The 15,727-nt window shown below is 35.9% G+C and overlaps 1 protein-coding gene across 8 annotated transcripts in view; it reads right to left on the reverse strand.

Annotated features, from left to right (window-relative positions):
• Window positions 1-15,727, reverse strand: part of KCNH7 (potassium voltage-gated channel subfamily H member 7) — a 501,689-nt gene that overhangs the window by 23,857 nt on the left and 462,105 nt on the right. For 6 of the 8 annotated variants that reach the window (XM_021075770.1, XM_021075768.1, XM_021075767.1 and 3 more), the window contains 3 exons: window positions 13,802-14,007; window positions 8,806-8,905; window positions 244-507 (listed from right to left, as the gene is read on the reverse strand). In XM_021075770.1, coding sequence (XP_020931429.1) covers window positions 244-507; window positions 8,806-8,905; window positions 13,802-14,007 — 570 coding nt within the window. The remainder of the gene's footprint in view (window positions 1-243; window positions 508-8,805; window positions 8,906-13,801; window positions 14,008-15,727) is intronic. The other 2 variants (XM_021075769.1, XM_021075772.1) reach the window with 1 other exon arrangement.

Below are 15,727 nucleotides of genomic sequence, written 5' to 3' on the forward strand. Positions count from 1 at the left end.
GACATATGTCAAATCTGACAGGCCACACACAACCTCTATCATTGCTGTCACTGGGAATTATGACCACTATTTCAGCATCCTGCCAACACTTTGTAGATGACCTGAGCTTTGAACTCTTTGCAAATATATTATGAAATTGAAGATTAGATTAACATGTGTAGTATGTTTTTTTACTTGTGAAATGTCACCATTTTGTGATTGGCACTGAGGAGAGACAACCTTATTCTTGAGAAGCTCCATTACCTTTGCAAGAGTGACTTCTTTTATCCACGTGAATTCTTCCTGAGGTGGGCACTGTTTCTTCAAGATCAAGTCCAGTTACTTTCCCTATTCCTGGAGGAGAATCTACAATTCCTGAGAAGAGAGGCTTTTGTTCATCATCAATGGAGGAGATGAAAGATGAAGATCTGCTTTTTTTCTCTTCAAAGTGTCTCTTGGAACTCTGATAATGTCTTATGGTATCTATAGAGTCTTCAGGATCATTTGTTGTGCTTTCTTTGCCAAAATCTATCAAAGAAAAGTTACTTTATAGAAGATAACCAAATGTGAGATTATGCACACTACTCTGTCTAGCTCTCTACATACTACCTTTTTATTGGTGATATTCTTTGAACAAATTTAACAGAATTTTTTTAAATGTCAGAAAATATTTTTTCTCTTCTTCCCTACTGAAAATGTAGCCACTTAAGGAGACTTTTTTTTTTCTGAATTCAAAGGACATTAGATTATCTTAAAGAAATACATTATTCATTTAAAAATTAAAAGAATATCTGCAAGAGTAATAATGTCTATATCTAAAAAAAAAACTGTAGGATAAAGTAAACCTTTTTTATATGCAACAGTTATTTGTAGTCTTAAAATCTGGGATACTATTTCTTTAAGGAAATGAAAAAGGGGAGAAAAATGTGTCCCACTTTTAAAATATCACCACTATGCAGCTTGTTGCTTGTTTTCAACCTTCACACCCTCTCATCTGTGGTGGCCACGCACACATTGTGAAGGTCAAAACCAGAAGCCTCCTTGTGGTAAAGGCTGACAGGCTGAATTTCGGCCCTAGTTCAATGCATCTAATGGCCTTGACATTCCAGGCAGTTTGGTTGTGCAGCATATTGCGAAGAATATAAAGCTTAAATACAGTAATTAAGGTAGGTTTACCTAATTACATTAAAATAAGTAGTGCATATTGGCTGTTTTATACTGAAATGTCAGGATAATTTCAGCATGAAGGTTGTGTTAGAACATATTTCAGCAGGAAAAATTCAGAGACAAATCCCAGAACTTGTTTCCATTAGTGTCCTGGGGAGACGGTATAATTCTCCATCTGGTTACCACTAATAACTAACCAACATATTCCGAAGAGCATATCATTTTCTAGAGAAATGTTTAAAACAATGTCCCCATCCACTCTGCCTGGTTGCGCTTACTCTGTTATTTATAGAAGGCCAAATGAATTGATTTAAGGCCACTCCAGAGAAACTTCCAACTGTTTTTTTTTTTTTTTAATTCCCATATGGCATAGAAATTAAAAAGATTTTTTTCTTTTATTTAAAAAAAATCATTTAAAAATATAAGCTAAAAATCAGCCCAAAGTAAAAATGGATACAGTTTAAAAAAAGCTACATATGAAATGGTTATTAAGGAATTACTTTATGTCCTGCCAATTAAAGTTAAATATAGTGAAAGCAGATTGCTTAATTTATTTCCTTTATGATTTTCACACTTACTAAGTGTTTTCATCATTACTGAGGAGACCACAGACCTTTCCAATCTCAAACATCGTCGACACTGTTGGTAACTCTGTGATACTTACATTTCTGTACTCAACCACTAAACTAGTTGGTTGTAAATATCCAGACCAGCTCTTCTTACACAGACCTCTTTCTAGTGTCACTGACACAGCCCTCTTCAAGCCTCTCAACTTCATTTTTGTCATCTCTTCCTGTTTTCTTTGATTTCAGCTTCTCCCCATCTGAAAATCTGATCTACATTCTCCACTTTATGCACCTACTATTTTATTCCTCAAAAAATAATAGATTCTGATTTTATGCTAGTATAAATGTTTTTTAAAAAGGAATATCTTCACTTTCCTAAATTATCCTCATACCTACTTCGTGAATTGAATCAGTTGGCTGCTCCTAAGTAAGAAGTAAACCTTTGCACAGTTTAGGCATCAATGGGATTTGAATAGACAAAAGCTTCTCATCTTGTCCAAAATGCTTTTCTTTTAAACACTTTCATGGAATCTTTTCCAGCAAAGTCAAATGTAAACTGAATTAAACTGAATTCATATGTCTCCAATCTAAGAAAGAATAATGCTAACATGGATATTTGTAATGAATGTTTGACACAAATTATTAATTATTGTCTCTTTGACTTGAAATGCTGTGGGAGTTCTCTATAGACTTGCAAATTCTCACACATAGTAAAATGTCCTGTCCCATCTACCACATGAACCTTGGTCTTAGTTTACTAACTTATGATTTGATTTTAGATGCTTAGGCACAAATTCATTAGTTAACATACATTGTTGAATTATAACTTGCTGATTTCAACTTAGGACAAATATTCACAAAATGTGGTGAGTGTTCTGTAGTTCTCTAAGAGAAGATTTCATATACATGTGTCTAAGTCCTTTAGCAAAAATTTCAAATAAAAGCAGCATCATGAAATAAGATTAAAAGTTTGATATCTTTGAATTTTTCCAATATGGAACGAAAATGATTCCACATTTTTTTCTGTGTTCATTGCCTCTGGGTGATTAGCTAGCTGCTTTTTGGAACCCAGGCCATGTAAACACTTTCTTTGATACAGCTCAACTGCAAGAATATTTTTCTATTCTATATTAGACAAATCAAAGTTTCATATTCAATCATTTAAAATGACAGTTGAAATGGCAATCTATTTGTGGATTAAAAAATGGAAATTGCTCAGGTTTAGGCTGGAAGTTAGCTAATGGAATACATGAATTAGGGCTGAAATGCTTTGTAATTAGTCTCCAGGTACCTCTAGATTTTGATGGCCTCTTCCGTTTCTTTTTCTAGTTAAACTGGATTATTTGAGAGACATTAAATAGCATTGGGTACTATTTTTTCTTAACACTATTTTATTATTATTGTTTCTTAATACTATTTTCTTTCTTCCTCCCATCTTCCCTCCCTCCCTCCGTTCCTTCCTTTCTTTCCTTTTTAGGGCCGCACCTGTGGTGTATGGAACATACGGAAGTTCCCAGGCTAGGGGTCAAACTACCGGCCTATACCACAGCCATTGCAAATCCAGATCTGAGCTGTGTCTGTGACCTACACCACAGCTCAGGGCAGCACCAGATCCTTAACTCAATGAGAGAGGCCAGGGGTTGAACCCACAACCTCGTGGGTACTAGTGGGGTTCATAACCTGCTGAGCCACAATGGGAATCTCCAACAATACTATTTTCTTAAGCACCATGTAGAAATAATATTCTGAAGGCAGTAATCTGAGTGATTTTTTACATTTCCCCTTTTGCTAGAAGTGAAATTGTATAATCACTCCTATTACTATCACTTTACAAAGAAAAAATTGCCTTTTAATTAAGCTTTACATTTTTCTGATTTAGATGACTGAAAACTTTTTTTTTAATCCCCTGTTTCTGCAGGCTGACAGGTCATCTCTTCCCCTTTTCTCACAGGATACAATTTTAAAGCATTTGTGATTTGTCTCATGGGTGTCTCTCTGTTCAGAATGGATTCAAGAGCGAAGAATGAATGTCCTGATTATATAAAATTCTTACATTTCAAACAATCTGGGAACAAATGCTTGTGTTCTATTTTTTTGTGGAGTCTTTCTCTCAGATTATTTATCATTTTCATTTGTCAGACCCAACAGGAAGACCCCACTTTTGGTCAAAGAGAGACATTTTATATGCTCTCTCAGCATTTGCCTTTAAAATTTCCTACTGGTGACAATTTTAAGATAATGGAGCATTTTCCAGCTGAATGCTTTAAAAAATTTATTTCATTGGAAAACTGGAGTCTAAAATAAATTTCTTCATTTGATTTCAAGTACTTTACTTCTGTTCTAGCTTTAAAGAATGTTGAAATGGGATTAGTTTTCAATATATAAATGCAGGTAAAAATGTATCCTTGTAAACCAACTATATTTTAATTAAAATGTATCAAAATTTTATCTTAAAAATTAAAGAAAGATACATTTATGTCTTACTAAAATGAATAACAAAAGCTAATAATTATTTATTATTAGAAAATTTATTCCAAAGAGATGCCAAAGTATAATATCGCTGTATTTAAAGGCTTAACTTCAGGAATTCTTGTGGCTCTGCCGGTTAAGAACCTGACTATTATCCACGAGGATGTGGGTTTGATTCCTGGCCTTACTTGCTCAGTGGGTTAAGGATATGGTGTTGCCACAGCTATGGCGTAGGTCATAGGGGAGGCTAGGATCTGGCATTGCTGTGGCTGTGGAGTACATTGGTAGCTGCAACTCTGATTCGACCCCCAGCCTGGGCACGTCCACGTACCACAGGTGTGGCCCCAAAAAGGAAAAAAAAAATTTAACTTTGTAAAATTAGAATTTGAACCAGCCTTATTCTGTAAAAATAAGTTTAATAGTGTATATTTTTACTCCTTACTTCAATAACTTCCATAGAAGTTATTTTATTTTGGAGAAACACTTTCAAATTTTTACTGGCTTCTAGATGACAATGTGAAATCACTAACCCAATATTACCAAAGGACAGAGGATAAAGTTTATTGTTATCCTTTAAAACACAGGTATGATGAGTTCTAAGCCTCTCATCTTTCCACTCTTATTTTCTGGAATATTAGATTTTTCCACTTGAATATATACAGAAGTGCCCATTTTAATAAAAATGACATGGGTAGGAAAATGAGAAAATTGCAGTAGAGAATAAATACTTTTGGATGTATTTGTTTCTTAAAATAGGTCTCCCCCCCTTTTTTTATGACATGTGTGGCATCATCTAAATCCAATGCAAAGAGGATGCTGAATATTTCATCTTGATTTACATCCCTTTGGTTGGCAGAGTCACATCTTTAACATGTTTTAATTTTTTTCTGTGTTTTGGAGGCCTGTTAATTACTATTCTCATTGGATATTCTCTCCCCAAAAGTCACTGGCTCCCCAAATCAGCCATTAGAAGCTACTTCCTATCCCCATCCCTCTTTTATTAGGGCCACCCCCTCACCCCCCTTTTTAGGGCAGCATTTGGAAGTTCCTGGGCTAGGGGTTGAATTGGAGCTGCAGCTGCTGGTAAACAGTACAGCCACAGCAATGTGGGAATCTAAGCTGCATCTGCAACCTACACCCATGCTTGTAGCAATGCCAGACACTTAATCCAATAAGCAAGGCCAGGGATCAAATTTGCAGCCTTATGGATACTAGTTGGGTTCTTAACTCACTGAGCCATCATAGGAACTCCATTAGTAGCTACTTTGATATTGCACTTTCTGTTCAATGAAAAAGTTGAGCAAAATATTCCAGATATGTGGTCACAAAAGTGCTATCAATAAAAACACATGTTTGTGTGTGTATACCATGTGCCATTATACATATTATTGTACTAAAATTTATGTATATTATAAGATATATATACAACATAAAAATTTAAAAATAAATATTTCCATAACCCAATAGACCATATTGGCACACTCTGAAGTAAGTACAATTCAACTTCGAAGACTATCTAGAGACTATTCATCCACATGTTCCAAAAGGCAATACTTCATTTATTTCTGTTCAGTCCAAGCATCTTATCAATGCTTGTGGTCACTAAATAAGTTATTGAAGATAATGCTTTTATTCTTCACTTTCTGTAAAAACATTTTACTTCCATCTCAGGATCTGTAGCATCTTCGCCTACAACGACCCTAGTCTGGTTGGGAAGGTCCTGGGTACTTTCATGCCATAATTTTAGGAAGGAAAGAGAACCTTCCTGAAGATATGCCCCCAAAATATAAACTACCCTCAAATTCTGACCTGAGCTGCCAACTCTTTCTTGTTAGGAACTGAGTTAATTTCAAGAAGAAATGCAAAGCCCACGAGGACAAACCACTTTCATCAACAAATACATTTTAGGAGAGAAGGCTTTTTGCCTTTTCTAGGGCTGCTCCCATGGCATATGGAGGTTCGCAAGCTAGGGGTCTAATCGGAGCTATAGCCACCAGCCTATGCCAGAGCCACAGCAACGTGGGATCTGAGCCACGTCTGCAACCTACACCACAGCTCACGGCAGCGCCAGATCCCTAACCCACTGAGCAAGGCCAGGGATCGAACCCCAAACCTCATGGTTCCTAGTCGGATTCACTAACCACTGCGCCACGACGGGAACTTCCATCTTTTCATTTTAATATCTCTTTTTGAATGTAAGCTCTTTAGCATCATGTGGTAGGCATCGTGGTGTGTGTGTGTGTGTGGGGGGAGCAGAGATGGGAACTGAAGCCTAAAGAGTTCCAGTGTTTTGCCAAGTAGTTTGCGAGTAGTAATTATAGGGCTCAATCTCTGTCTATCTTCAATGACCAACCACATGTTCTTCCCTCTGGTTTTTCATGTCTCTGAAGATTAATTCACAGTCATCAACATTCTTGGATATCTGCCTTCAAGGTATTCTTTCAAATGAGCAGTAAACTAACTCTAAAGTAATCAACACATTTCATGGAATGGCTTTTAGGTTTTGTATCCTTTATATAATTTAGTATCAATTATCTTCTGAAAATTTTCTGTTCTTTACACTTACTTATATGTGTGTTTTTCTCCAGATACTGATTCTACATCAAGTATAGAATGAGTGGCCCCTTCAGATCTTTAGATTAGAGTGATTGGGACTAAATTTCTTTTATCAAATTTTAAACTTGATTATAGCTCCATGGAGCCCTAAATATTGGAAGAGGCTCTCAACCTGGATAACTTGAGTTAACTGAATTTTCATATTGACCAAATCATGCTTACACACTGACAGCTCAGGTAACTTTAAAGAGTTGCAGGCAGGCAAATCCTGTATCATCTATACTTTATATAAAATGGGTCCTATAGACTAAGCCTGTGAGTAAGGGAAAATTTTCAGAATCAGTGGAAATGCTTAGTTGCATGAGCACAATATAAATTGTGACATGCTCTCAGGGTCTTATCAGGGGATAAAAATGTTAGATTATTTAGCTTGAGAATGAGGAAAGTAAACAAGATTGAAAGGCGATTTAATGACTCTTCAACTGTATGGGTGACATTATTATATAGACAATATTGTCAAGCTGCTCTTCATTTCTAGTGAGATCAAAATATGAGATTAACTTCAGGAAAGGGATTTAGATTAAATCAATAGAAGAACAGCTTGACTGTTATGGTTCTGATTTTAGAAAAAGTCACCAGGAGAAAAATGAAAGACATTTGCGGAAATAAATTATCACCTATCTGTGGGTGGTTTATTATTCTGCAATCAGCCAGAGGATTCAACAATTAGCCCAATTCATCAGATAGTTATCAACCATGCTTTGCTAAAGGAATCTATGGTTTGATAGAGAAAAAGGACAAATACATAAGCACCGTACACAGCAGATTTTTATATCCCGATAAACCCATTGTAAGTTGAAAATGTCATAATTTGAAAATGCATTAATATACCTAAGATACCAAACATCACAGCTTAGTCTAGCTTAGCTAAAACATGCTCAGAACATTTGCATTAGCCTACAGTTGGGCAAAATCATCTAACACAAAGCCTATTTGATAATAAAGTGTTGAATACTTCATGCAATTTCTTGAAGATTGCACAGAAAGTGAAAAACAGTAATGGTTGTAAGTATACTGGCTGTTGCTCTTGTGGTTGTGGGGCTGACTGGGAGCTGCTGCTCCCTGCTGCTGCCCAGTATCATGAAAGTGTATTTTACCACATTATCTCTAGCTGGAAAAAGATCAAAATTAAAAATCTGAATCATGGTTTCTACTGAAAGTGTATTGCTCTCACATCATTTTAAAGTCAAAAAATTATATGTCAAACCATCATTAAGTTGGGGACTGTATAAAAAGAGGAAAGTGCTTTAGGAATTCATAAAAGAAAGAAACTTTTGGAGACATCAAGAAAGAGTTCATATTGAATATCACTGAAGATTAACACTGACAAAAAATGTAATTTAATGGATTATGCTAGGTTGGCCCAGAGTTGTGTCTATGAAGATGGAGAAAAGTGAACCAAAAGGTACCTAATTTGAAGAATAAATGATGTGTTGGAGGTACCAATAACAAAGACTTGTTGCCAGTGTTGATAGAGAGGTTGAGAGAAGGTTGGTACCTAGATAGATACCTAGTTTGTGCAATTTATTGAATGGAGGTACCATTTACTGACACGGCAACTGATGGAGAGAGAGAGAGAGATTTTCAGGGGGATATCATTATAGCAATTGAATAAATGTTGAGTTTGAGCTGCCTTTGTGATTTCAGGTAGATGATTTAATGGGTATTGGAATACATGAGGCTGAAGCTCAGATGGTCTAGGGTTAAGATGTAAATAGGCACATCTCCAGTGTGAAAATATAATTAAGCTATGGGTATAATGAGATTACTCAGCTATGGGTACAATGAGAAAAAGAAGAGAAGAGGTCCTGGGACCAGGTCTTGAGAAACACTGTTAACAGCTACTAATCAGAAACCATATCATTAGCTACTGAAAAAAAAAAAAAAAAAGGATTGTTGTCTTAAAATCTGAATGATGTTTACCCTTGAAATCAGAAGTATGAGGAACATATAGGTAAGAATATTAACCACATACTCTACATTGAAACTTTAGAAAAGAATGAATTACCTTTCTCTCCTTCACTATCAAATGACAATTTCCTTCTTCGCAGCTTACAGTTGTCTCCTTCAGAATCATTCATGGACTGTGATCGTAATAAGAGATCAGCCTTTGTTAATGGAATGTGAAGATAAAATGGAAAATTATTCAATCGAACACAGCGTATTATCAGTAAACTCTTTACTATTTCATATCATTTCAACCAATTTGAGACTTAATTATTAGATTGCAGGCAAATAGCTACAATACTTTGCTTAATGGTTGTCTCTAAATTATAAAATAGATGGATAGAATAATTCTAGCAGTCGTATCATCTCATGGGAAAATAATAGTTGTGGAAGTTATTTTATCAGATATGTTTGAGGATGGTGTTGTCAACATTTATACAAAACATCTACCTTCATGTGGAATGTATTTTATGTAACTTGGTAAAGTAACAATAAAAATAATAATAATTTAAAAAAACTTTGCAGAATCTCTATTACTGTAGAGAAAAATGTATAAACTAATTATAATTAGCTATGATGTTTAAATTACATGGTAATGGATGCAAGGTTAAATTTCACAATAATAAATATAAGTTTGAATTCAATAAACACTATGCTCTGAACCCTTGATTATTTTTGTTCCCAGTTCCTTCTTCCTCCCTCTCTTGTAAATGAAACTGGAAGTTTCCAAATAAATAAAAGGAATGGAAGCTTTTGTTTTATTTATTTGGTTGATGCCTAAACTTGTTACATAAATAAGTTATCTAAGGTAGATGTTTGTTGCTTTTCAAAGCAAAATCAGAATGAGGTTGGTGACAGTACACTATGATTTGATACAGTGCTGAATTAAAATGATTATAAAAATATACTCTTGGTAACTTGAACCTCTTACCATCTAATTATTTTTCAATTTTTTTAGCATTTTGAGAAGAAGTCATTATCTGAGCTGGTGCTTCAGGTTATTGAATGGTACTCTGGTGACCTTAAAATCTTTGTCTCTCACAATAATCTGGGAATGACTATAATTCCAGGGAGAAATAATTTTACCATATTTTATCTAACTATTTACTTAAGGATCTTTTTTTCCAGAGCCTTTATTAGGTGGCATTAAAATATACTGGCAAATTTATGATAAACCCACAGCAAATATAATCCTCAATGGGGAAAAACTGAAAGCCTTCTCACTCAAATCTGGAACAAGACAGGGATGCCCACTCTCACCACTGCTCTTCAACATCGTTTTGGAAGTCTTAGCCACAGCAATTAGACAAACAAAAGAAATCAAAGGCATCCATATAGGAAGAGAAGAGATCAAACTGTCACTGTATGCAGATGATATGATACTATACCTAGAAAACCCTAAGGACTCAACCCCAAAACTCCTTGAACTGATTAATAAATTCAGCAAAGTGGCAGGATATAAGATTAACATTCAGAAGTCAGTTGCATTTCTGTATACCAGCAATGAAACATTAGAAAAGGAATACAAAAAAATGATACCTTTTAAAATTGCACCTCACAAAATCAAATACCTCGGAATACACCTGACCAAAGAGGTAAACGACCTATATGCCGAGAACTATAAAACTTTAATCAAAGAAATCAAAGAAGATGGAAAGAAATGGAAAGATATTCCATGTTCCTGGATTGGAAAAATCAATATTGTGAAAATGGCCATCCTACCCAAAGCAATCTACAGATTCAATGCAATCCCTATCAAATTACCCATGACATTGTCCACAGAACTAGAACAAACAATCCAAACATTTATATGGAACCACAAAAGACCCAGAATCGCCAAAGCAATCCTGAGAAACAAAAACCAAGCAGGAGGCATAACTCTCCCAGACTTCAAGAAATACTACAAAGCCACAGTCATCAAAACAGTGTGGTACTGGTATCAAAACAGACAGACAGACCAATGGAACAGAATAGAGAATCCGGAAATAAACCCTGACACCTATGGTCAATTAATCTTTGACAAGGGAGGCAGGAACATCAAATGGGAAAAGGAAAGTCTATTCAGCAAGCATTGCTGGGAAACCTGGAGAGCTGCATGCAAAGCAATGAAACGAGAACACACCCTCACACCATGCACAAAAATAAACTCAAAATGGCTGAAAGACTTAAATATACGACAGGACACCATCAAACTCCTAGAAGAAAACATAGGCAAAACACTCTCTGACATCAACATCATGAATATTTTCTCAGGTCAGTCTCCCAAAGCAATAGAAATTAGAGCAAAAATAAACCCATGGGACCTCATCAAACTGAAAAGCTTTTGCACAGCAAAGGAAACCAAAAGAAAACAAAAAGACAACTTACAGAATTGGAGAAAATAGTTTCAAATGATGCAACTGACAAGGGCTTCATCTCTAGAATATACAAGCAACTTATACAACTCAACAGCAAAAAAGCCAATCAATCAATGGAAAAATGGGCAAAAGACCTGAATAGACATTTCTCCAAGGAAGATATACAGATGGCCAACAAACACATGAAAAAATGCTCAACATCGCTGATTATAAGAGAAATGCAAATCAAAACTACCATGAGATAACACCTCACACCAGTCAGAATGGCCATCATTAATAAATCCACAAATAACAAGTGCTGGAGGGGCTGTGGAGAAAAGGGAACCCTCCTGCACTGCTGGTGGGAATGTAAACTGGTACAGCCACTATGGAGAACAGTTTGGAGATACCTTAGAAATCTATACATAGAACTTCCATATGACCCTGCAATCCCACTCTTGGGCATCTATCCGGACAAAGCTCTACTTAAAAGAGACACATGCACCCGCATGTTCATTGCAGCCCTATTCACAATAGCCAGGACATGGAAACAATCCAAATGTCCATCGACAGATGATTGGATTCGGAAGATGTGGTATATATACACAATGGAATACTACTCAGCCATAAAAAAATAATGACATAATGCCATTTGCAGCAACATGGATGGAACTAGAGAATCTCATACTGAGTGAAATGAGCCAGAAAGACAAAGACAAATACCATATGATATCACTTATAACTGGAATCTAATATCCAGCACAAATGAACATCTCCTCAGAAAAGAAAATCATGGACTTGGAGAAGAGACTTGTGGTTGCCTGATGGGAGGGGGAGGGAGTGGGAGGGATCGGGAGCTTGGGCTTATCAGACACAACCTAGAATAGATTTATAAGGAGATCCTGCTGAATAGCATTGAGAACTATGTCTAGATACTCATGTTGCAACAGAAGAAAGGGTGGGGGAAAAAACTGTAACTGCAATGTATACATCTAAGGATGACCTGACCCCCTTGCTGTACAGTTGGAAAATAATAAAAATAAATAAATAAATAAATAAAATATACTGGCAAGTGTCAAAACATTTGGCTTCTGACAAAAAAGTATTTAGAATTAGCATTGGGATTGTAGGGTTTGGGATGAAGGGGATGGAGGAATAACCTAGTAACAAATTGTACGCTGCAACATTAGATCTATATTCTTAGAGTATTGGTAGGTTTTAAGAACACATTTTCATAGTGGAAGAGAATAAGGGATATAAGGGCTACACTCTCAAAATTCACTCCAGGTTAAATCATATGTACAATTATTCAAAATATTATTTCTAGGAGTTCCCACATGGCTCAGTGGGTTAAGGATCTGGTGTTGTCACTGTAGTGGCTCTGGTTGCAGCTATAGGGGTGGCCAAAAAAATATTATTTCTACTAGAGTATATGTTATTTATTCTGTAACACTATTTTGACTCAGGTATAAGACTGATTAATTTATACTTTGGTGATTTAGAAATTGTGTTAAATATGAACCTAAATTTAAGAGTTTAATTTTTTTTGTCTTTTTTTTCTTTTCTAGGGCCGCTCCTGTGGCACATAGAGGTTCCCAGGCTACGGGTCCAATTGGAGCCACAGCCGTTGGCCTACACCACAGCCACAGCAACTCGGGATCTGAGCTGTGTCTGCAACCTACACCACAGCTCCTGGCAACGTTGGATCCCCAACCCACTGAGCGAGGCCAGGGATCGAACTCACAACCTCATGGTTCCTAGTTGATTTGTTAACCACTGTGCCACGACGGGAACTCCAAGAGTTTAATTTTTTCATAATTATTGAAAAGATATTGCTAACCAAGGCATGCTATAAATAATAGCTGAGAGAATAGTTTAACTTCAATACAAAATAAACTCTTTTAAGAGATTTTCAATAGCCTAAAATCATCCATTTATTATAAATAGCTGTCACACTCAAAAAACTATGGTTATTTTATTTTATTTTTGAGGTGCACTCATGGCATGTGGAAGTTCCTGGGCCATGGATGGAATCTGAACCTCAGCTGTGACTAACGCAACAGCTGTGGCAACACCAGACACTTAACCCACTGCACAGACTGGCACTGCCATAGAGATAAGCTGGATCATTAACCCACTGTGCTACAGTGAGAACTCCCAACCATGGCTATTTTATTTTATTTTATTGTGTCTTTTTTTTTTTTTTTAGAGCCACACCCATGGCATATAGAAGTTCCCAGGCTAGGGGTCAAATCAGACCTCTAGCTGCCAACCTATGCCACAGCCACAGACATGCCAGATCCAAGCCACGTCTATGACCTAAACCACAGCTCATGGCAATGCCGGTCCTTAACCCACTGAGCAAGGCCAGGGATTGAACCTGTGTCCTCGTGGATACAAGTCCAGTTCATTAACTGCTGAACCACAATGGTTACTCCCCAACCATGGCTATTTTAAATGAGGTATGTCATCTAAAAGTTCCTAAAAAGTCACATTTAATTGAATTATCTAAAGTTATTCAATACACTTGAAAGTAATTAGACTGAATTCCTTCCCCATAATTTAGAAATTCCAATATTAAGTTGGCTTTTCCTTTTGAGTAGTCAGAATTGGTTAAGTTTTTCTACACTATTTCACTTAATCTTTCAGAAGTATTTAAAAGCAGTTTATTCAAGAACGAAATAAAATGTCAAAGCACGAAAATAAGCAGATAACATATACCTTTGCACTCTCATGCCTTAGGTTGAAAGTCAACTCTAGGTTTGTGAGAAAGTGATCAGAAAACTCAGGATACATATCCAAAACCTCTAGCAAGTCTTCCCTCTGGATCTTATGCAAGTCACAGTATGTGAGAGCTCTGACATCAGCATTAGATTTCCCAGGTTTGGCATAAAGATGAACCATCTCTCCAAATATATCATTTTTTCCTAAAAAAGAAAAAGGAGAAAAGAAAAAAAAAGGAGGTAAAAAGAATCTGAACTTAATGTTTTCTTTCTAAAAGTAGAAGGGGACCATTGATCAATCCCTGAACCCAAACTGTCAAATGTAAGACCACATCACTGACTGTCACATGGGGGCAACATTGGAGTACCTCCTACTCACTGCCCTAGCCATGTTTGCTTGCTGACTGCAATTCTGCTTCTTAGTGCACCTGTCTTGGCAAAATCCCCATTATTTCGTTGTTTTGATTCTTGGGCTAAGTGCCTAGAATGTAGCAAACATGGCTTTAGTCTGCTATGCTACATTTGCTACAAAAGGAGTTTACCAATAGTAGGTGTGGTCTAATTCTGTCAGTCTAGAAATATGCCAAAAGCTGTGGTGAGTCAGATTCACAACCTTTCTATCTCAGCATGGTCTCTGAAGGTGATGCCAAGCATGGAATTATGATGGAACACTTTCAGCACTTGAACACCCCCTGTTTCCTTTAGAAACCACTTTTGGGTTTGCCCTTAATGAATTTGTCGAATTGTTTAATAAATCTAGTTATAGTTTTCTCAGAATATACAGTTCTGCTTTCTTACCATATGGTCCTTATTCTAAAAGTGTGTCCTTCTTGCTTTCTTGCCAAAGAAAAGGGGGCAAGACACTGGGGTTATTTCAGTGTCAGGATTCTGATGTGCCCTTCCCATCCCCTCTCCCTGCCACATGTCACCTCTTTTCTAGGCCTCGTTCAATGATGAGGATGATAATGACAGCAATAATAACAAATGCTCATTGCTGACTAAGTAGGTGTCAGGAACTGCGTCAAATGCTTAGGTGCATTATCTCACTTGATCTGCAAAATAACCTTGTGAAAAAATTACTAATTATTATCCAAATTTTATAAATATGGAAAGAGGATTAAAGAGTGTAAACGGATTAGATCAAGGTCACCTTCTCAGATGGGGAGGGAGAGAATAGTAGCCATGAATAAATCCCATGTATTCTGACTCCAGTCAAAATCTTTACACACTTGATATATTTAATCTTCTCCAAATATTTTCCCTGAGTGTCAAGGCCACTTAGATTTTTCTGTCTCTGAATGTCAAGATACTTAAAAATTGTACTTAGGAATACTTGTGTAATATCTAATGATAGATTATTGATTACATAACTTTTAAAGGTAGCCAATGGCAGTATAAAATAGTACCTGCTTACATACATCCTGAAGCTTCTTTTCAGATTTAAAAAAACCTCCCTGGATCTGTTACTTTAGATTTTGGTAGACAAATTCAAAATTCATATGTACCAAATTGTGGACACTTATAAAGACTTTTAAACAATATTTTTCTAAATAAAAGAAAAATGCTATAATATACTAATCTTAAACATGAATGTAACTAACAGAGAGAAATCAGATACCATATCTATAAGAAAACTTGATATTGAAGAAAATACATTACTTTAGCTTAGATAAATACTTACCTTTTCAAAAACAGAAAGAATAATAATTTTTGAGGTTTTTAAATGTAGACTTATATGGAAATGAGACAGAAAATCTCTTAAAATTCTTTATATTTTGATATTTCAGTATAGATATTATCAAAGAAAAGCTCTGAACTAAACTGAGCATGAGCTTTGTATTTAATTAGCTTACATGATTGTAAAAGAGTAAAGAGTAAATCAGTCAGTGTGTAAAATTTAATCACACTCTAAAATTACTATTTT

The sequence above is a fragment of the Sus scrofa genome, chromosome 15 (assembly GCF_000003025.6).
Source record: "Sus scrofa isolate TJ Tabasco breed Duroc chromosome 15, Sscrofa11.1, whole genome shotgun sequence".
NCBI lineage: Eukaryota > Metazoa > Chordata > Mammalia > Artiodactyla > Suidae > Sus > Sus scrofa.